Here is a 22,575-nt window from a genome sequence, read left to right as displayed (position 1 = left end):
TGATTTTTAAAAAGCGCATAGCAAACATCCCCATTCCACACCTATGAGGTATAAAAGTTCATCTTTATTGATGGGGAAAGTGAGTCTCAGAAACAGGAGTCAGAAGGTTAAGACTGAGCTAACATTTGAAGAACTTTTAACTCCTAGTTCTTTACTCCTATCAAAGCCTAGCAAGATTCCAGGTATGATTGGAATTTGGTGGAAATTAGAATTTTTTTTTCTTATAAAATACACGAAAAAAGTTCCTGGAAATTAGTTGTCAAGAATTATAGAGAAACCATTAAAAATAAGACAAGTTTGTCCCCTACCCCACTTTGTCATTGAGCTTATTAGCTTGGGACAATTCATTAGCAACAGAATTGTTGCTTAGAGTGTTTGTTACAAGCTTTTAAGACTTTTAATTTCCATCAGTTATTTCACAGCTGTTATGATTGTGTAAAGGATTTTACTCATATCTAGGATTTTATTTCCAGAAAATCAACCTTTTCCCTGAACTGTGCCAGGAAAGTCTTTCTCTGACTTTATTCTATATGAAGATTATTTATGCAGGAGAGTAAGCTACAGCTCAATATTCTGCCCCTTTTTGATCATGAATGGTACTCTCTGAGCCTTAGTTTCTTCATCTATAAGTTGGGGGAGAGGGTAGGAGTAGATGATCCTTAGGACATTTTCATACCATTCCTTTCTCTAGAAATCATAGGAATATTATGAAATAATTTATAAATAACTTATAAAGTGTGGTGCCTAGCCTATATACAGTAGAACCCTAATACATGTTAAATGGTAGTATGTAAAGGCCATTTACATCTCTGGAAAAAGGTTTTATAGAGGAAACATCTAGGTGGGGCAATGGACTCTGGGTCCTGGAGTCAAGAAGGAAAATGTGAGTTTAAATATGGTCTCAGGGGCAGCTAGGTGGCACAGTGGACAGAGCACTGGCTCTAGAGTCAGGAGGACCTGAGTTCAAATCCAGTCTCAGACATCTGACACTAGCTATGTGACCCTGGGCAAGTCACTTAACCCCATTGCCCAGCCCCCCCCCCCAAAATATGATCTCAGACATTTGGTGAGGTCACTTCACTTTGCTTTGCCTCAGTTTCCTCATGGGTAAAACTGAGATAATAATAGCACCCACCTCCCAGAGTTGTGAGGATCAAATGAGATAAGATTTTTAAGGAGCTTAGCACAGTGCCTGACATATAGTAGATGCTTAATAAATGCTTATTTCCTTTATTCCTTATATGAAAGCTAATATCTGATAAATTATAAGCTTGAAGGTAAGGACTGTTTCTTTTTTTTTAATTTGTATTTCTGGCACTGAGCTTAATACTTGGCATATAGTAGTTGTTTAATAAATGCTTGTTGATTCAGTAAGTACTTGAACATTACAATTTTCGGCACTGTTTCCTTATAAGAGTTACATGTTTTAATAATATTTCAATATATCCCTTACCTCAAAAATTTAGATATTCCTATGTAGTTTCTGTTTACATTCTTCTATAAATACTCCACACAACAAGATTTGGCCAACATTATGGGGAGGTCTTTCTTTAGGTCATTCATAGAATCACAGAATTTGAGAATTAGAAATGATTTCATCAGTCATTTAATCTAACCTATACTTGAAAGAAATTCCCAGAATTCCCAATATAACATACTTGACAAGTGGTCTTCTAGCCTGTTCAAAGACCTGCAAAGAAGAGGTACCTATTACTTTACAAGGCAACCTATTTTACTTTTATGTAACTAAGTTTTAGAAAGTTTTTTCTGACATCAAGCCTAAATTATCCTCTTTGCAACTTCAGTCTGTTGTTTCTAGTTCTGCTTTATTGAGTCCAACATAAGTCTAATCTCTCTTTCTTATGATAGCCCTTCAGATACTTGAATACATTGTTATGACCTGTTTCTTTCCTCCCACCTCCAGCCCTTTCTTTCTCTCTCTTTAACCCTCACCTCCTCTCTGTCTTTCTTTTCTGTCTCTTCCTGCTCACCTCTCTGTCTCTCATTTCATCTCTCCCTCTTTCTTATCTTTCTTCTATCTACCTACTTTACCATTTGGAAGTGCAGCAAGCACTTATGGACCTGATCCCAATACTAATTGACTTGGAAGCTTTGAGGTATTTTTCTGGCCTGGCCTTGTTTGTCCCTCCTCAGTCAGCCTGATGGTCCTCCCTCCCCATTTCAGGGTGTCACATTGGTATCTCAATTAGTTGGCTTTAACCCTGCTGTAGCTCAGAACGCCTGAGGTAAAGAGACCTACCAGCATCAGCCTCCCCAGCCGCAGGGGGTTACAAGTGTGTGTCACCATGTCTGATCTTGGGTCTTGTCTTATACAGTTTCTTCAGCTGATCTTTATGTGATAACTACTGAAGATCCTTCACCATATTGGTTGCACTATTCGGGATATTCTTCATAAGCCTAACGATATTCTTCCTAAACCATGGGGCCCAGTACTAAATGTAACAGTCAAGATGTGGCCTGGCTAGGGAAGACTAGAAGGGACTGTTACCTCTTTAGGCTTGGAAGCTGTCTCTCTTGATGTAGCCCAAGATGTATTAGCTTTTTTTTGTTCCCATATCACACTGTGAATGTACATAGACCTTGCACTCCATTCGAACCCTAGATCTTTTTAGACTAATTGTTGTTTAACCATTCATCTATCATATAAAAACATATACAGCACAAATATAAAGTTATTAAAAGCAAATATATACAAAGTAGTTAAATACAAGGTAGTTTGGGTACTAGCAATTGGGGGAATTAGGAAAGCTTCCAAGTTGGTGCTTGTGCTGCATTGTAAAGTAAGAGAGGAACCCTGGGAGGTGGTCTATATATAATCGCATTTGAACTTCACAAGAACCCTATCAATATCCCCATTATAGAGACCCAGAGAGATGAAGTGATTTGCTCAGGTCACATAGCTAGTAAATATATGAAGCAAGATTTGGCCTTAGGCCTTCCTGATTCCATGCTAATATTCCATCCTTGTTGCCTCTCAAGAAGAAAAGAAAAAAGTCTCTTGGGTTTTGAATGTCCAAAGAACTTGTAAAATTTTCAATTCTATCATTCTTTTTTCCCCAGTTCTTAAAAATCTTTTATTGATACTCATTTTTTATATCATTGTGACTTTCTAATGACTTAACCTAAATCATTCTTTCACATACACACCGAATCTTTGTTTGTTTGTTTGTTTTTTTGGCAAGGCAATTGGGGTTAAGTGACTTGCCCAGGGTCACACAGCTAGTGTCAAGTGTTTGGTCTGAGATCAGATTTGAACTCAGGTCCTTCTGACTCCAGGGCCGGTTCTCTATCCACTGTGCCACCTAGCTGCCCTGACATACACACCAAATCTCAAGAATTCTCTTGTAAAGTAGTCCATTGCTTTAAAAAAAAATAAGCTTTGATATTTGAAAAAAAAAATCAGTCAATTTTCTGTTGCAGAAAGGACTATTCTCGATTTCTGGAATATTTTAAAGGACATTTATAAGGAGAGATAATTTATATTTACATTGTATATCACTTTAGAGTTTACAAAATATTTTCCTGCAACTGCCCTGTGGTAGTGCAGCAGGAATTGGAGACCTGACTTGCCTAAGCTCATGTAGCTAGTGAATGAGAGCTAAGATTTGAACATAGGCACATTCCTCCTGACCTCAAGTCCCTTGTAGTATGCTGTGTTGTGAGGATTCTGTTTTACTTAGCCATGGTTTTAAATGAATATCAGGCAATCAGTCAACAAGAATTGTATGCCAGGAACTATGCTAAGTGCTGGGGATACAAAGAAAGATTAAAAACAAGGTCTCTGCCCTCCAGGAGCTTACATACAAAACTATGTACATACAGGATAAAGGATAATAGGATATTATATATAGGATATTTATAATAGGATAAAGATAGGAGGTAAACTCAGAGGAAAAGCTCTAGAAGTGGGAAAGACCTTCTGCAGAAGATAGCATTTGAGCTGAGTCTTGAGGGAAGCCAGGAGGAGGAAGTGAGGGGGGAGAGCATTGAAGGCATGGGGGACAGCTGGTGAATAGACGTGAGGTTGGGAGAGAGGAGTTAAGACATTTTCTTTACACTAACTCCAAGTCTTCTGAGCCTTCCGTCTTCTGTTTCTGTTTGTATCTCTTATTTATTTTGCTTCTTTTTTAAAAGTTTCATTTTCAATTCCAAATTCTCTCTGTCCCCCACCTCCTCCCCTACCCATTAAGAAGTCAAGAAATACAAAACCATTACAAATAGAAAGACATGTAAAACAAATTCCCACATTTGCATATTCAGGGAATAAAGCAAGAAAGAGAAAAAAATGTTTTAATCTGCCCTTTTAGTTGATCAGTTTGCTATTTGGAAGTGGATGGCATTTTTCATCTTGAGTCCTTTGTGTTGATCAGAGTTACTAAGTCTTTCACAGCTGATTATCTTTACAATATTGCTATTATTGAGCAAATTTTTTTTTTCCTGGCTATTCACTTTGCTTGAGTTTATACAGTCTTCCTAGGTTTTTCTGAAACTATTCTCTTCATTTCTTACAGCACAATAGTGTTCTATCACATTTCATATACCATAACTTGTTTAGCTATTTCCCAATTGATGGACATTTCTCCCACCCCCCCTTCTAGTTCTTGCCACCCCAAAAAGACCTGTATTTTTTGTGTATATGGGGTCCTTTAGCTTCCATCTCTCAAGTGCCCTAGAGCAATGCCCACACTGGTAGAATGGATCCTCTGAACCATTTACTTGGCCATTAAATGAAACTGTAAGTTAATTTATAGCAAATACATACTGAATACATTTGAACCATTTTTTTAATTTTAAAAATTGAGCAAGTTTTCTTTTATTTCTTTAAACAAATCACTTTTATTTTTGTGTGAACTGCAGTTATTTCTGTTTGTAAATTGTAGGAGCAAAACTATTTCCCTTCTCTTACCGTGTTATTATAGAACTATATTTTAAAACTAGAAAAGATATTAATAATTCTATGGGCCAAGCCCCTCATATTACAGATAAGAAAATTGAGGTCTAGTTATGTTCAAATGACTAATGGTGGGGTTCCTATTCTTACTCTAGTATTCTTGTCCAGGATAACAGATAACATTATTACATGTAGTAGATGTTATTATAATAGTAGAAAGCTATAATATTTTTCTCTTTAGTTTTAAAATTTAACAAAAACTTTTCTCTCTTCATCGCCTGATTCTGTTCTCACTTCCCTCTGTATCAGTTCATCTAAGAAATTTTAGATTTTTCTGAAACTCTCACCTTCATCATTTGTTATATAGCACAATAGTATTCTGTTACTTTCATGTTCCGTAACTTGTTCGGCCATTCCCCAATACACAGGAACTTCCTCAGTTTCCAGTTCTTTACCAATGTTTTTCTTTTTTGGATTGTTTCATAAGCCCATAGGATTACAGAATTTGACATATAAGGATCCTTAGAAATAAATTAGTATAACTCCCTCATTTTTATAGATGAGGAGCCTGAACTAAAGGGAAATTAAGTGACTTGTTCAGTGTCACCAACTAACACACTCTATCTGATAGGACATGAAATCTCCCCTCCCCTCCCTGAAATGAGGGAGACACATTTTCTCAGCTCTCCTCCAGGGCAAGGATTGGTCAGTATAGTTACGTAGTATTTACATTCATTTTGTTGTTTTCTCTGTCAAATTTACTCTTTCCATGACTTTTCTTCTATCATGAATGAAGCCTATGATTGTTAGTGGGGAAGCGTGGAGAGCTTTTGATGATGATTTATCAGAATAAAGAAGAATAAATACACTGGAATCTGATTATAACAGTATTTTTACATGGAACTGATTTTACACATTTTTTCTATATTGTCCTTGGGGATTTAATTATTAAAATACTAAAAGAATTCCATCATGTGAGGTGTTTTCCCCCAGTAGATAGCTAGCTGTATAACATGCATCATAAAAATTTTATTTGCATTCTGCTATTGTGGGTTGTGAAATTTAATTTGTCCTTAGTTAATGACTCATTTCTCTATAACTTCAGGTTATAATTTAACTTAGTTTACTTGGCACCTAATTACATAACTCTGGTATGTTGCCAGGCAGCATACTGTGGCAACATGTGGAAGATTCCTTATAGCTTTTTTTGGCCTTTTTTCCCCCCTTTTTTGGTGAGACAATCAGGGTTAAGTGACTTGCCCAGGGTCACACAGCTAGTAAATGTCTAGTGTCTAGTGTCTGAAGCCGCATTTGAACTCAGGTCCTCCTGACTCCAAGGCTAGAGCTCTATCCACTGCTCCTCCTAGCTGTCCCTTGACCTTTCTTTCTAATTTTGCCTGATATATCTCTCTTTTTCTTTACTTATGAAATGACTGAACAACAATACTTTGTGAACCTGAAAGTATTACATATATTTATCATATGAAATATGTATTTTATATAATATAAAAATTTTTTTGATCAAAGATTACCTTGTAAGGTGTTTGGAACTTTTAGGACAGATAGGAAATATTTTAGAAGGTTGAGAATAGAAAAAAAAAATCATATACTTTTCTTAATCTTGCATCTCCCTGTGGAAATTGATTTTTGTATTTCCTCTGCATGGTCTAGATTTTTTTTAAACTAATTTTTTAAAATTTTTAGGCAATTGGGATTAAGTAACTTGCCCAGGGTCACACACAATCAAGTGTTTGTTCTGAGGCTGGATTTGAACTCAGGTCCTCCTGACTTCAGGGCCACTCTATCCACTGCACCACCTAGCTGCCCTTTCTGCATGGTCTATAGATTAGACATTTCTCTAATGTTTTACAACACTGAAACACTTTGACTTTTATTTTGGAAGTCAAAAAAAAAAGTAATATGGAAAATACAAACTTTTCTTGTAAACCTAAGTTCTTTAATCCTGCCTACATAGCAATTGTTGTTCAGTTCTTTTTCAGTTGTATCCTACTCTTCATGAACCCCATTTGTGATTTTCTTGGCAAAGATACTGGAGTGGTCTGCTGTTTCCTTCAACTCATTTTACAGAGGAGGAAACAGAGGCAAAAAGGGTTAAGTGATTTGCCCAGGGTCACTCAGCTAGTAAGTATGTTTGAGGCTGGATTTGAAATTGGGCCTTCCTAACTCCAGGCCCAGTACTCTACCTCTGTGACATTTAGCTGCCCTACATAGCAATCAATGCCTCTACTTTAAAAAAAAAAGCCATTTTATTTGTAAATTGCTTCTGCTAGTGCAGTTGTGTATGTTTTTATATCATAAGAAAATTTTCTGATTTAATCTTCCAAAAACTATTTAGTGAGTACATACTATTTATAAGGCTCTATTGTAGGCACTGTAGGGCATATGAAGAAAAAAACAGTGTTGGTGGTTGTATCTGTACTCATATTGCTGATAGGTTTCAAGACCTGGATCAAAATAAGACTTGTTTTTGTAAGAACCCTGAGGTAAGAATGGTTTTTACATTATTAAATACAGTTTTATTGTATTTAAAAGTTTAAAAAAGCCCCAACATTCTTACATCTCAGCAATCCTACAAAAAAAGGCCCTTGAGCTCTAGTTTGCCCATCCTTGCCTTGGCTCATTTGGCTTCAGAATGTTCCTTTCATAAGGTTCCACAGGAGCATCTCAAGTTAGAGTGCTGCAGAATTTGGGCCCCTTGAACCTCCTTAGTCATAGTGCTGCAAGTTCCTGGCTCCTTGTTTATAGAACTCTCAGAGTCCTGCTTGTTTCTGAACCTTCTGGAGCTTGCCTGCTAGGGCACCCCAAGTCCTTGGCCCCCCCCCCCCCCCCCCCCCCGTGCTTTAGGTTTCAGGGGTCTCTCTTTATTTTGCCCTCTGGTTCTAGGAAATCTGGGCAGTTCTCATTTATGATTTCTTGGAATATAGCCTAGGCCTTTTTTGAGGGGAGGAGGAGCAAATTATGATTTTCAGAGAGTCCAGTGATTCTTAGATGATCTTTCCTTGACCTATTTTCTAGGTTAGTTCCTCACCCCTCCTTCCCCGCTTCTCCAAATATGAGATGTCTTATGTTTTCTTCTGTTTTTTTTTTTTCCTAATTTTTTTTGTCTCATACAGTCATTGATTTCTCTTTGGCTTGTTCTAATTTTCATAGTCAGTTACTGAGTAAGATTTTATCATTTTCTGTTTTAAGCTATTTTTTCTCCTTTCAGTTCTTTTCTCCAGAGATTTTGTTTTATTATTATTTTAATCTTTGGCTTCATTTCTTCTAGTTATTCATGTATTCATTGTGGAATATCCATTTTTTTTTCCTTTAAGTGCTTACAGTTGTTAGGTAGTACTCTATCTAGGTAGGATTTTTGGGTATCTCTGAATCTGTTATATTTCTTTATAGTGCTCTGTATCTTCTTGTGTTCATTAATCTCAATAGCCCCAGTTACTTAACTGGGGTTGTGTGCCAGGACTAGATTCCTTGTCTTGCTTCGCTTTTGAGTTGGATGTTCAGCTTTTCTTGGTCTCACCCTGAATAATCTGTGTTCCTCTGCTGAAGATAACACTTTCTCCCTTCCCCTCCCACCTCCAGTCTTTGAGGTTTAGAGCATTGGATTTTCAGAGTCCTTCATGTCGTCTCAGGACAGAGTGCTAGGAATCTTAGAGACTTTGGTGCTAGGATACCCTGGTCTGAATGCTACTATGCTTCGACTAGTTTCTATTGTTCCTGTTCATTTCCAAGGTACCAGCTTTGGATTTCTAACTACCCTGGGACTTTCTTGCAGAATCCTCTATTCTTGCTGCCTCCGGATACAGATCCTTACAGATTTCATTTGTCTCTGGCTGGTTTCCATTTACTCAGGGAGGATACTGTCTTGTTTGTCTTTGCTGGCACTGGCTTTGCTGTCAGGCCCTCTTTCCTATTGCCCTTGGGCTTCTGGTTTACTTTTCTTCAGTTTTTAGGTAAAGAAGTCACTTAAAATAGTTTCTTATTAGACTACTTATTTGGTCTAGTGCTATTTTTAGGTTTTTACTGAGGTACGTGTATAAAAGAGTCTCAATTCAGACAGACATTGCCTAGAAGTCCTCCATTACCTGCTTCCTGGTACAGTTTTTGATCTTAAAAGCCCTTCATTAAAAATTCAGTGTTTTGAATTCTAACTTGGCTTTCCTGTGTACCTTCAGAGCTATTGAAATTTATAAGGATCCCTTGGCTACTAGTGATCCCTTGGTGGGGAGGATCAGAGCTGTAGGAACTTTATTTTCAAGGCAGTTTCAATACTAAAACCTAATTCTGTTTTTTGTTTTTTGTTTTTTTTTTAAGTGAGGCAATCAGAGTTAAGTGACTTGCCCAGGGTCACACAGCTAGTGTCAAGTATCAGGTCAGATATGAACTCAGGTCCTCTTGACTCCAGGGCCAGTGCTCTATCCACTGCACCACCTAGCTGCCCCTAAAGCCTAATTCTTAAGGTACTTTTTGGAAATCAATTTTTTGGTCAGATGTTTTTCTTTTTTTCCCCTTATCAGGTCTCCATTTTATTAGTACTTACTTTGTACAAAGAATGTACTGAGTTTTGGTGGAGAAACAAAGCTCATTAAAATCATGTAATCTCAGGATTAGAAAGATCCTCTTTGGCCATTGAATCCAGTCCAGACTTGAAATATAAATTCCCTTTACAGAGGGATACATGATAGATGGTCATTCAACCTTTACTTCAAGACCCTCAGTGACAGGGAGCTTACTACTTTTTCAAGGCAGTCTGTGGTCAGATGATTTTTTAAGCACAGTGTGAAATTCTTCAGGTTGTTGGTAATCTCAGTTGCACCCAGTTCCTCAAATTCTCACTCTTAAATTTTCAATCACATGCCACATCTTTCCATTTCTACTTCTGTAGAAACACCTCTTGTATATGTCCCCTTTCTCTTCATTCATGCAGCCTAATCTAAGCCCTTATCACTTGTTACCTGAACTATTGCCATATTCTCCTATTTACCTTCCTTGCCTCATCACTTCCCCACTCCAATCCAGTCTCCACACAGTGGGAGTATCCCTTCTCTTCTCCCTGTTCCAAGTTCTTCAGAACACAGCTAGGTGCTAGAAAGCTTGATGGAGTAAGTATTATGATTTGCCCTTCTCCCTCAACCTTCCTGTCAGTGCCCCCTTATCTTTTAATTCTGTTCATTGATAACCTCCTCTGTCCTCCTTTTGAGAGGGAATGCAGAATCCATCTTCCACTCACACCTCAGGCCTACTCTTTCTTCCCAATTTTGGAAGTCCTAATATCTTTTGAACCTTACCATTTGCCGTATTGCTAATTTACCCTAAAGACCCCAGGGCCTTGCCTTCTACCCTGATACAGCACCCTTAGGACTTTTCTGACCTTTCCATCCACTCTGCAGCTGAAATCTTTTACATATATTATCTTCCCCAGTTAGAATATGTGTTCTTTGAGGATAAGAACTATTTTACTTTTCTGTTTGAGTCCCCATTACTTAGCTCAGTGTTTGCCCATAATAAATGCTTCATAAATGCTTCTTCATTCATTCAGCCACCACAGTGCTTTTCTGAAAACCAGAAACTAGGAGTTTCTTGAAAATCTCAGCTTTTTTTTTAATGCGTGTAGCATTTGTTTAATTGAATTCTGAATTGTATAGTTGATTATGTCTACATTTAGCTTCTCCTGCTTAGTTATAATACCTATTTGCTGATTCTCCTTCCTTTCAGGTATATTTGCATACCTGAACTACCATGTTCCACGGACAAGGAGAGAGATCTTAGAGACCCTCATCAAGGGACTTCAGAGACTGGAGTATAGAGGATATGATTCTGCTGGTATTTAATATTTTCTTTTTAGCAGTATTCTAAAATATCTTTTATACATCTTGAATATAAACTTTGACTCAGGTAAATTAATAAATCTTCAATCATTATTTTATAATTGAGGAATTTTCTTTTACAGTGCTAAGAAGGATTTATTTACAGAATTTTAGTGGTTATACATAATTATATAAAAATTAATCTTTTAAGGGATAATCATGTAATTTTAATTTCACTATTAAAAAAAAAACCTCAACTAAGGACAAAACAAACTAACTACAGAAACTTATTTTCCTAATTTTTTTTTTCCTTCACATCTGTCATTTCCTGAGCAATTGACTATGTAAGCCTTTTTTTTCTCCTTTTTTTGTTTATTGTTTAGGAGTGGGAGTTGATGGAGGCAATGACAAGGACTGGGAAGCCAATGCCTGCAAAATCCAGCTTATTAAGAAGAAAGGGAAAGTTAAGGCGCTGGATGAAGAAGTTAACAGTAATGTACTAAGTTTCATTTTGGACTCCCTCAAACTGCTTTTCTTCATGTTTACCTGAAATTTTTGTCAGCTTTTAATTGATAAGAGGGAGCAATATATTAAAGATATAGAGGAGCAGATTTAGGAAGTTTTTCTTTATGTTAACTTAATAATTGGAATTGTACAAAAGTGAACCAGGCCACCTCAGGAGGGTAGTGGATTTCCTTTCATCAAATAGAGGCTGAATGATCACCCACTGGAGCTATCATAGAGGCAAGTTTCAGTCAGGATGTGTTAGCCTAGCTAATCTTTGAGGTTCTTTCCAATTATGATATTTTTGTGGTTCTAAATGTAGGTAAATAATCAAAGATAAAGCTAGAAAAGTTACCTTGGTGTCAGGTTTCTGACTGTTTTAGTTACCTTCAGAGATAGAATTTACCTGCTTTGTTGTAATAAGCCATTAAGGGTTTTGAGCAAGTCACTGGAAATAACATCTATATTTTAGAAAGATAGTCCTAGTGAGAGGTTATGGAATTAGGATAGTGACAGTAGGAATGCCAAGGAGGAAATGAATGGAAGAGAGATTGTACAGAAAGAGTAAAGGACTTGGTGACTGAGAGGAGTCAAAGATTTTGATGGAACTGCATGACTTCTAGCATGTCTTCACATATCCTGTGATTCTGTGATGACTCCCAAGGTTTAGAGCTGACGTGTTTGGGAGAAGACTGTTGCCATCAACAAAGTGTGGAGGATGATTTAGCTTGGGCTGGATTAAGTGGATCACTTAATCAACAAGCTAGGCACTGGGGATATGAATCTAGTGAAGAAACAATCTTTACAAGGTATTAATGTTCTAATGGGGGAACAGCAAACATATTTCTATTTCTAATTATATATTGTGTATGTGTATATATATGTATATGTATGTATATATATGTATATATATGTGTGTGTGTAATTATATGTATCTGCATTTAGGTGTCTATGCATATGTATATATATGTATGTGTTTATACAGAATATGAATATAGAGAATAAAGTATTGTATATGTACATACACATATATATTCAGAATGAATATAGAGAGAATAAAGTACAAATAGTTATTTAAGTAGGAAGTAGTTTGAGAAGGAGGGTGAGGCTTCTGGAAAGGCTTCATTTAGAAGGTGGTGCATGTGCTGCATTTTTTTTTTTTTTTGGCTAGGCAATGGGGTTAAGTGACTTGCTCAGGGTCACACAGCTAGTAAATGTTATGTGTCTGAGGCCGGATTTGAATTCAGGTCCTCCTGACTCCAGGGCTGGTGCTCTATCCACTGTGCCACCTAGCTGCCCCCATGAGCTGCATTTTGAATAAACAGGGATGCTGTGAGTCAGATGAGGAGTGAGTTCATTTCAGGCACGTGGGATAGCCAGTACAAAGGCACTAGGATGGGAGATGGAGGATTATATATAAGGAACCAGTTTAAGGAATGTGTCACGTAGGGACCGTATGTAAAAAGGCCAATTTGACTGTATTTCAGAAAGTTGGATGGAAGAGTCGTGTCCAGTAAGGCTAGGAAGAGAGGTTGGGGCCAGATTGTGGAGTGTTTTTAAAGCCTAACAGAGGAGTTTATGTTTCATCCTGCAGGCAAGTAGGAAGCCATTGGAGTTTATTGAGTGTAGGAAGTGCCATAGTCATATCTGTGCTTGAGGAAAATTCCTTTGGCAGAGAAATAGACTAAAGTGGGGGTGGGGGTGAGAGTGGGGGGAAAGATGTGAGGCAGGGAGACCAACTATAAGTCTGTTGTAATAATCTAGGCAAGAGGTGAAGAAGGCTTGAACTAGTGTGGTAGTTGTGTAATTAGAGAGAAGGGATTTGCTGGGTCAAAGGGTATGCACAGTTGAATAACTTTTCGGATCTATTCACAAATCGCTGTATAGAATGACTTGACCAGTTCACTGTTCTCCCATCAGTGCCTCAATGGGCTTGTTTCCCTGCAGCTTCTCCAGCATTTGTTCTTTTCCTTTTTTTTTGTCAACTTTACCAATCCTATGGGTGTGAGGTGGAACCTTAAGCTTGCCTTAATTTGCATTTCTCTTGTTTTTAGTTATTTGGAGACTTTTTTCATATGACTGTAGAGATTTTGGATTTATTCCCTTCAGAGCTGTTAATATCTGTTGACCATTGATCAGTTGGGGAACTATATTAACTCTTTAAGTGTTAAGTATTTTTGAACAAGATATTTTGTTTAATTGTTCATTACAGTCTAATAATATTTTAGTACTTATGTTTATTATTTTTTGACATCTATATTCCATGATTTAAGATTACAATTTTCCATTATATCTTTTTCAGAACAACAGGATATGGACTTGGATATAGAATTTGATGTACATCTTGGAATAGCTCATACCCGTTGGGCCACCCATGGGGAACCTAATCCAGTTAATAGCCATCCACAGCGCTCTGATAAAAACAATGGTATGTGCAGATTAGATGCAACAGGATAAATGGTAGAAGACAAGATGTGAACCATAGGTTTTATTATTTTTTTCGGTATGGTGCTGAGACACTTAAATTCCACTTGGAAATTGTATTTCAGAGAAAATTGGCTTAGAATTTTAACTATCATACCAAAAATTTTCATTTCAGAAGCTCACTATTTATAATTGGATCTATTCAAGATGTTCCAAAAGGTTTAGTGCAGTTTTTTACTTACAAAAACAAGATTTGAAAGGTTAATTATTTAAATTTTAAAATATTGGCATTTCTTATTAAAGTTAAACATAACAACCCTCTTTGTGTTACACATTTTTCTAGTAGATTTTTTTTTTATTTTAGGCAATTGGGGTTAAGTGACTTGCCCAGGGTCACACAGTTAGTGAGTGTCAAGTGTTTGGTCTGAGGTCAGATTTGAATTCAGGTCCTCCTGACTTCAGGGCCAGTGCTCTATCCACTGCACCACCTAGCTGCCCCTAGATTTTTGAACTTTGTAAAAACTTTCATCAGCTGCTGCTCAGTGATTAAAAGGATTGCATTTGTAATTCTCTAGCCTTAAGATCATTCAAGAACAAGATTTTGATGCAAACAAGACAGTTTTGACAAGGGTCTCCAAGAAAAAGCCCTATTGGAGATAGATCAGGTGACTGAAGTAGATGTCTTCTACCAAACTACAGTCATCCAGAAATGTTGCAAGGCAATTCATAATGACAGAGCGCTCTGTCTTGTTGAAAAATAGTGTTATTTAATAAATGTAACCTCTGCAGTTTGGGAATAAAACAGTTTGCCATTGACTGTATATTTGAAAAAGAAAGGGCCGTAATGCAGTACCTCTTAGTGGTGCACCAAACATTAACTTCTGGAGAGTCTTTTATGTTACTTGACTTGTTGAGGCTTTTTTATATGCCAGATGGGGCAGTTGTGATGGTTAACTTTTCTACTTTGTGGAAAATTTCTTCTGTCAGAAAAGGTCAACTTGTCAAGAACATCATTAGAGTTTCCAGTTTTTGACCTTTATCAGTTGACAGAAGTCTGACCTAACATAGCAATCTTCTTGTACCATTTGAACAACTGTAACCTTGTAAGCATGCTTAAGAAATTACACTTAGGATTCTGTGTACTGTATTTTTTGGAATGTTCAGTTCAGCAGACATAGGGCTCACTGATCTTTGGGGTTCTGTTCCAATGCATTCTGAATTTCAGTGATAGTCTCTTCTCTTGTTAAACAGTTATCAATTAAATTTCTATGGGGAGCCTCTTTATAATGGGAAGCTAATTTTCTTAATGCTGTTATAGACTTAAGCTTAGCTAGTTAGCTAGAGAATGCAGGTGATTTTTTTCAGTATTTGCCATCTTCAAAGGGAGATGGTTTTTTTGTTTTTTTTTGAGGAGGTAAGTTTGTAGCATTTATACCTCTGAAATTACTAAAGCATAAAACCGTACAAGGACTTTAGGAACACCCTGTAGTTTGACAGATTCTCCCTACTTCCCAAAACATTTTAAAATCTGATATGATTATGTATTTCTTTTTGGGGGAGGGAGCTAGGCAGTGGGGTTAAGTGACTTGCCCAGGGTCACACAGCTAGTAAGTGTTATGTGTCTGAGGTTGGATTTGAACTTGGGTCCTCCTGACTCCAAGGCCGATGTTCTATCCACTTCGCCACCTAACTGCCCCCAATTATGTATTTTTTAATAAAAAAAAAACTGTTCTTTATTTTTGCTTTACTTTGAAATATACATTATTTGAGTTAATATCCTCTCCTTTTTTATAGCAAAAATATTTTTTCATGGTTTTTAATGCAATTTAATTTAAACAACTTTTTTGGGAACAAGAAGTAAATAAAATAAGTTGATCTATACATTTTATTAGTCCATTTTAATCACTTAACCCAAATAGCTTTTTCTTCCTGGATCAAAAATCACTTAATAAGTTAGCATTGGAAATATAGTTTGCATTATATACATGGACAAAAATAATTTTACAGTTGACTTGATTATCTGCTCTTTGAATTAGTTACATCACTACTTTTAAAAAGACATTATCATATGTTGATTATTTTATTTTTGGTTTTGGAATATACCTTTGTGGATATGTTTAAAGGTAAGTTTCTCTGATCTAGAGTCATTGCTTAAGATGAATTAATTGAACCATGATAATTTTCTCTGTGTTGTCTCTTCACTTTCCAGTTCCATTCTATGAATGGATCATCTGGCAAACTTGCACAATACGAGTCTGAGTCAGATTGCCTTATTTTTCTCAAAATATCTTATATTTGATTCACATCCTCCCCAGAAATGAAGAATTTAAATGTTTTGGTTTCAAAAAGCTTCCCTGTATACGTTGTATTTGCAGAAACAAGAATAAAGAAAGATGGTATATTAGTAAGCTGAAAACCAAGATATTCCACAAATAAGCAGTAATCTGTTTATAAAACTTTTGATTGAATTATTATATTCTTGTGTTCATTAGGCCTTTATGTAGTATGTATTGTCAATACATATTTTTCTTTTCTTTAGAATTTATTGTAATTCACAATGGGATCATCACCAACTACAAAGATTTGAGAAAGTTTCTGGTAAGCAAAAGGACCTAAATAAGACCTCAAGTCTCTAATTATAAAAGAATCCATATATAATATAAAGAAGAGTGAGAAGTTGTCTGTTAGGCTACATGGTAGGTTTCATGTCTTACTTGAGAATTGGTGTAGATAAATTTGGAAATGTATCAGAAGGTTGGTCACTTAATGAGATAAATCTTTTTGAGCGTCGGTACTTTTGAAGTTAGTCTCTAATAAGGCAAACAGAGATTGTTGTCTTTGTCAATTCTACTTTTCTGAAACCACCTTGAAGTATTTAATATATTACCTAGGGATAACAAAGTGAGCCCTAATAAACATGTCAGGTATATTGTAAATCACCGTAATTTGGTATTTTCAAATAAAGGGAAAACAGTTCTGCAATTCTTGTTTGCAATGGAAATGACATTTATCTGGAATGTAAAACAACCAAAAGCTTAACTCAGATAGCTGATTTCATTTTATTTATTTATTTTGATGATGCAGTTGGGTTTAAGGGACTTGCCCAGAGTCACATGGCTAGTGAGTGTTATGTGTCTGAGCCCAGGTTTGAACATCATGTCCTCCTGACTCTAGGGCCAGTGCTCTATCCACTGCACCACCTAGCTGCCTCTAGTGAGTGTTAATGTGTCTGAAGCAGGATTTGAAGTCAGGCCCACTGTGAACTGATTTTATTTTATTTTTAACTGATTTTATTTAAAAAAAAATAAGTTGCTTTATCTCCTGTTTATTTCTAATATTAGAGATTTATTCAAAAAAGCAACTGTAGAGTATTATTTCCCAATTATCAATCTATGGACTGTTACAGGCCAGCAGCAAATTTTTGCCTCACTACAAGACTTTTATTTCCTAAGTTCCTTACTTATTTAAACATCAACTTTAAAAAATGGACAACTCCTTCTTCCTGTGTTGTGTCTCTACCTCTTTCTGTCTTCCAGTACCCAAAGTATAGTATGGATTAAAAAGAACTGTTCTTAGATATCTTCTGATCAGTACAGCAAAAGCCAAATCTTTTACCTTTTGGTACTTTTTAATGATAATCTTAAGAGGAACCTGAGAGCACTGTCCAACTTTGAAAAAACTCCCAAGTCATCAAGGAAACATTGTTATGTTCAATATGGATTAAGCATTCAATAGACAGCTACTTTAATGCTGTAAGAGGCATCTAGGTGGCACATTGGATAAAGTTCTAGACCCAGAGGCAGGAAGACCTGAGTTCAAATTCAGCCATATACACTTAGCAATTGTTTGACTCTAGACAATTCTCACTTAATTTCTGTCTGCCTCAGTATTCTCATCCATAAAATTGGGATACTAAATAGCATCTATTTCTGAGGGTTATTGTGACGATTAAATGAGATAACATATACAACTCCTTGAAAACTTTACAGTACTATATAAATTCTAACTTTTGTTATTTAGCTGTTAATGGGATTTATTTTTGTCTAGTTAGTTCTTTGAAACTTGATGATCTAGATGTATGTGTATGAGAAAAATTTTCCATCCAAAATGTTAATCAGAATACTTTAAATATTGGTATTACTGTGGAATTAGAATGTGTACTCCTTTTCACTAAACTGTAGAGTAAGATGATAGATGTCAGAAAAAAATGTTAGGAAGAGACTTGATGAAGTTTTGGGAAAATACAGAGAAAGATTTGGAAAAGGAAAACTGTTTCTTAATTTTTTTTTCTTAACAGGAAAGCAAAGGTTATGATTTTGAATCTGAAACGGACACGGAGTCAATTGCTAAACTTGTTAAATACATGTATGACAACCGAGAAAGTGATGATATCAGTTTCACAACACTGGTGGAGAGAGTAATCCAACAACTGGTATTTAAAATAATATTTAATTTTAAAGTGAATATTTTGTCAGAACTTATTGTGATGGAAATCACTGGTGATATACCAGTACTGTTTTTTTATTTGTTAAAAAGGAATGATTTTTTTTCTTGATTTTTTTTTTTCTTTTTTTCTGCTTCTGTTGCACTTTATATATAATAACCAAAACATACAAATGACAGTGTAGAACCATGGAAGCTTAGACTTGGAAGGGACATTGGAAGTTGTCTAATTCAACTCCTGTCTGAAACATGAGTCCTTCTTAAAATATCCCTGACAAGTGATTAGCTTCTTCCTGAAAGCATCTAGCGTTGGGAACTTAACTCCCCCCACCATGCAGTCCATTCCATTTTTGGACAGATTTCATTGTTAGATGGTTCTCCCTTACATTGAATTATAATTAATCTCCCTGCACCCCATTGATTCTTGTTTTCCCCTTGGGGGAAACTAATGCCTTATTTACATGACCTTTTAAATATTTGAAGTCAGTGATTATGTACCCTTACAAAACCACTTCCTTAATTCAGGCCCTCATCACTTCTTTTGTGGACCACTGTAGCAATCTTTTTTTTTTTTTTTTCCAGTAGTCTTTTAATTGTACTCTGTGTCTCAGGCCTCCCCACTTCATCTTCCATTTCGCTACCAAAATGATTTTTCTAAAGCCTACTTCTGACCGTGTCATCTCCCCAGTCAGTAAACTCTAATGGCTTCCATTTTCCTTCCAGTCTTCTAAAACATTACTCTTTTATGTGCTTTTGCATGCAACCACATTATCCTATTTGCTGTTCTTTGTACATGGTCCTCCTGACTGTCCTGGCTGACCCCAAAGCCTGGAATGCCCTCTTGCCATCACTTAGCATTCTTTACTTTCTTTAAGACTCAGGTTAAGTTCCATTTCCTATAGGAGGCCTTTTCAAGGGCTATCAGATGCTAAGGCCTCCCCTAAGGTTGCCTTACATTTACCTAGCTTATGCTGTCTCCCTTATGAATGCAAACTCCTTGAGGACAGGAATGAATTTGTGTTTTCTTTGTATTCCCGGCACTTAGTGCAGTGTTTGGCACCTAGTAAACATTCAGTAAATACTTATTGTTTGATTGATAGTTTCAGATTCAATATTTGGTCATGTAAAATATGGTAAGCAAACATTCTTGTTTTTCTCTTAGGAAGGTGCCTTTGCACTTGTGTTTAAAAGTGTGCATTATCCTGGACAAGCAGTAGGTACAAGGTACTGATACGTTTGCTATTTAATAATTTTATTATTTCTTGGAATTTTTCTTTGTACCATTTGGTGATTTCCCTGACTATGTTTTTTTTTTAAATTTGAAAAAAAACCTTATTTATTATTATCATCTAAACTCTGACCCCCCCCCCCCCCCCGGGGTTGGAATCAGAGAAGAGCTTTTACTTTTATACATTTTTAAATGGCTATTTCTAGCTTTTTGCTTCACCTTCATTTCTTAATTTGTCCCTACCCTTCCCCTACCCAGAGAGCCCTTTCTTATGACCAAGAATAGAACAAAGAGGAAAACAATTTAGTAAAACTAAGCAGCACATTTGTGAATGTATCCTGTATTCCATGCTTATGATTCCTTACCTTTGTGAAGAAGATAAGCAGTTACTTTCACCTATTTTCCAAAATCAGAAAGCCCAAGATACTGAATTTGAAACTGAATTTCACACCAAGGAAAAGAGACTATGTTTGAGCAGCTTGGCTGCCCTTTTGCAGAGGTAAAAGTTTAGTAGTGGAAAAGACAAATATCTATGCTTAGTATTGAATAGTTTTTTGGTCCCTTTTCTTTTTTATAATGTTAGATATATAGGAATGCCTCCTTGAGATGTTAAAAGTTTAGAATTTTTTCATTTGATTATTTAGAATTTGATACAGGGCTTTTGTGTGCTAAGGAAAATATTGAGATTGTTCTGCATATTCTATAAGACTTGAATCATTTTATACATGACGTATTCTTTATGAATTTTATCTACACTGAATTATTTAAAAAGTGATAGTTGCCTGTTATTTAAGGGATACTTTTTGTGAAGCGTGTCATTATCCCATTATTTTTATAGACCTAGATTTTCTTACTGGATTTACCTAAAATAAATGACAATGAAGAATATATAATTAGTCAGAAGGTACATAGTTAGAAATTGAGGGGCAGTCTAGATCATGGCTAAATTGTACTCATTAAGCTAGAAATAGTACTTTTCACTCTGCTTTTCCAAATTGACTGGTTAGACAGTTCTAAGTTCCTGATCATAGAGTCCTCTTTTTCTGTTCCTCTGCAAATGTGGATTTCTTTCCAGAGTACTAGTAAAACCATATTCTATCCAGTTGCTTCTTTTTTGAAGAGTTCAGTTATTAGTGTTGGCGTGGACTTTGGAGGAAAAATTTGACTCTATAGCATTTTGAACTCTTTTCCCACAAGTCCATAGTACTGCAATACACTGGTCTTATCCTTAGCACCATTGTACTTGCAGGCGAGGAAGCCCCCTCCTGATTGGAGTACGAAGTGAGCATAAGCTGTCCACGGACCATATTCCAATACTGTATAGAACAGGTATGAATTCTTTCTACAACCTTCTGCTGTGAAGGAAACCTTATACAGCAGTGTAGGAGATGTGGGACTTCTTTTTTTTTTTCTTGTATAAGGAAGCATTTCTTTAACTGTATTTGTTAATAATTCTGTCTAGGTAACATTTTGAAACGAACTTTTGTTTTTTATGATTTTGATGACTAGTAGTTTTTTTCCTGTTGTGTACTCTTTTAGCTAGGGTTCAGATTGGATCAACCCTCACACAATGGGGATCACAGGGAAACAGAGGTGGGAAGCGTGCCCTTTGATTGCATGGACAGAGAGGGATCTTGAGCCTCTCTTTGGTTGATTTCCCATTAATTCCCTGCTGTTGGAGTGAATGCCCTGGGCCTCTAAATGTGCTCTTACTTTTTAGGATGCTTTTTTTTTATCATTTCTAATTTGCAGTTTGCATTTGGCTTGCTTGAATTTGACTTTTAGGTGACTACTTTTAATTTGTTTATTAACAAAAATGGAAATATATGAATACTAAGAAAATTTCTGAAATTGTAGTCATAAAGCATTCCATTTTATTTTTCTCTGTTAACATGCACTGGATTTTATTTTAAATAATTTGTTTTCATATAAGCTGCATTATTTAGAAAAATACATCCTCAGTGGGGGTTAATAGTGTGGCTGTTCTAGAATATATTAGCTTGATTGATATTTTTATTGTGCATGTCAGTTTCTTAGATTTGTAGCTGATACTTTTGATAGTTTTATTTCTATTTTAGTTTTTTACCATTCACTTAAGTGTCTTTTTTCACATTGTAATTTCAGCTGTACAAACTATGGATCATTCTATTGATGTAATATCCATAAATCAGGAAAAAGGTGCCTTCTTGATATGTGTATATATATATATATATATAGTGTATATACTTTAATATTAAAATTTGTTGTCAAGGAGGAAAGGAAGGGGGACTTAACAAGAACTAAATTGAGGGCCACATCATTAATGTGTAATTATGACTTTCTTTAAAAAAATGCAAATCCATTACAACTAAAGAAGTTAAGAAATATTAAAATTTGATACCTAGTTCAGTCTGATAGATAATAGTTTGTTACCTTTTTTAAAAAAATAGCATCGGGGCAGCTAGGTGGCGCAGTGGATAGAGCACCGGCCCAGGATTCAGGAGGACCTGAGTTCAAATGCTGCCTCAGACACATAACACTTACTAGCTCTGTGAACCTGGGCAAGTCACTTAACCCCTTTGCCTAGCCCCCCCCTCCAAAAAAAAGGCACGGTAACTTCAATCAGTAACTTTATTTAAATTTTTCTTAGAATGCCCACAGGAGGACATACTGTATTATTGTATATATACTATATTAATGGTATGTTATACTAAATACTGTATTATTTCTCTATTTCTTCAAGATCTACAAGTACTCTTACAAAAACTACACAAGTCAACTAAGACAAATATTACTTTTATTTTATAGATGAGGACAGTTTACAGTGCCCAGTGCTTAGCACAGTGCCTGGCGCATGGTAGATGCTTAATAAGTACTAGTTGATTGGTGTGCAGTCACATAGCTACTAAATCCTTTATCCAAAACTTGAACCTTGGTCTTCTAAGACCAGTGCTTTTTATGACTACATCACTTTCTTCTCTTTTAAGCATGGGCCTTCTAGTTAATAGAGAGACCTTGAAACTAGAGCTTCCGTGAAGTCTGTTAACCAGTTGTTCCAAAGGTGGAATATATTGCCTTGTATATTTTTTCTAGTAGGATTTTTAGAAATAATGGAAGAATATTAGTAAGGCTCAAGAAAATTTGGAAGAAAGGCACCACATAAGTAATGTCCTCGTTAACTAAATGGGTTAGTAATGCATTTTGGAGATTTTTTTTAAACACTCAAGTACAAATAGCTATTAGAAGAAAATAAAATCAAA

At 35.9% G+C, this 22,575-nt stretch overlaps 1 protein-coding gene across 2 annotated transcripts in view; it reads left to right on the top strand.

Moving 5' to 3' along the window:
- Positions 1–22,575, top strand: part of GFPT1 (glutamine--fructose-6-phosphate transaminase 1) — a 58,881-nt gene that overhangs the window by 4,923 nt on the left and 31,383 nt on the right. Inside the window, exons 2-9 of one of the 2 annotated variants that reach the window (XM_027865227.1) lie at positions 10,646–10,753; positions 11,121–11,228; positions 13,544–13,669; positions 16,205–16,263; positions 17,963–18,097; positions 19,271–19,332; positions 20,586–20,665; positions 21,461–21,514. In XM_027865227.1, coding sequence (XP_027721028.1) covers positions 10,646–10,753; positions 11,121–11,228; positions 13,544–13,669; positions 16,205–16,263; positions 17,963–18,097; positions 19,271–19,332; positions 20,586–20,665; positions 21,461–21,514 — 732 coding nt within the window. The remainder of the gene's footprint in view (positions 1–10,645; positions 10,754–11,120; positions 11,229–13,543; positions 13,670–16,204; positions 16,264–17,962; positions 18,098–19,270; positions 19,333–20,585; positions 20,666–21,460; positions 21,515–22,575) is intronic. The other variant, XM_027865226.1, reaches the window with a different exon arrangement.

Source organism: Vombatus ursinus, unplaced genomic scaffold, assembly GCF_900497805.2.
Source record: "Vombatus ursinus unplaced genomic scaffold, bare-nosed wombat genome assembly UNPS02014778.1, whole genome shotgun sequence".
NCBI lineage: Eukaryota > Metazoa > Chordata > Mammalia > Diprotodontia > Vombatidae > Vombatus > Vombatus ursinus.
This window is presented reverse-complemented; position numbering and strand designations above follow the sequence as displayed.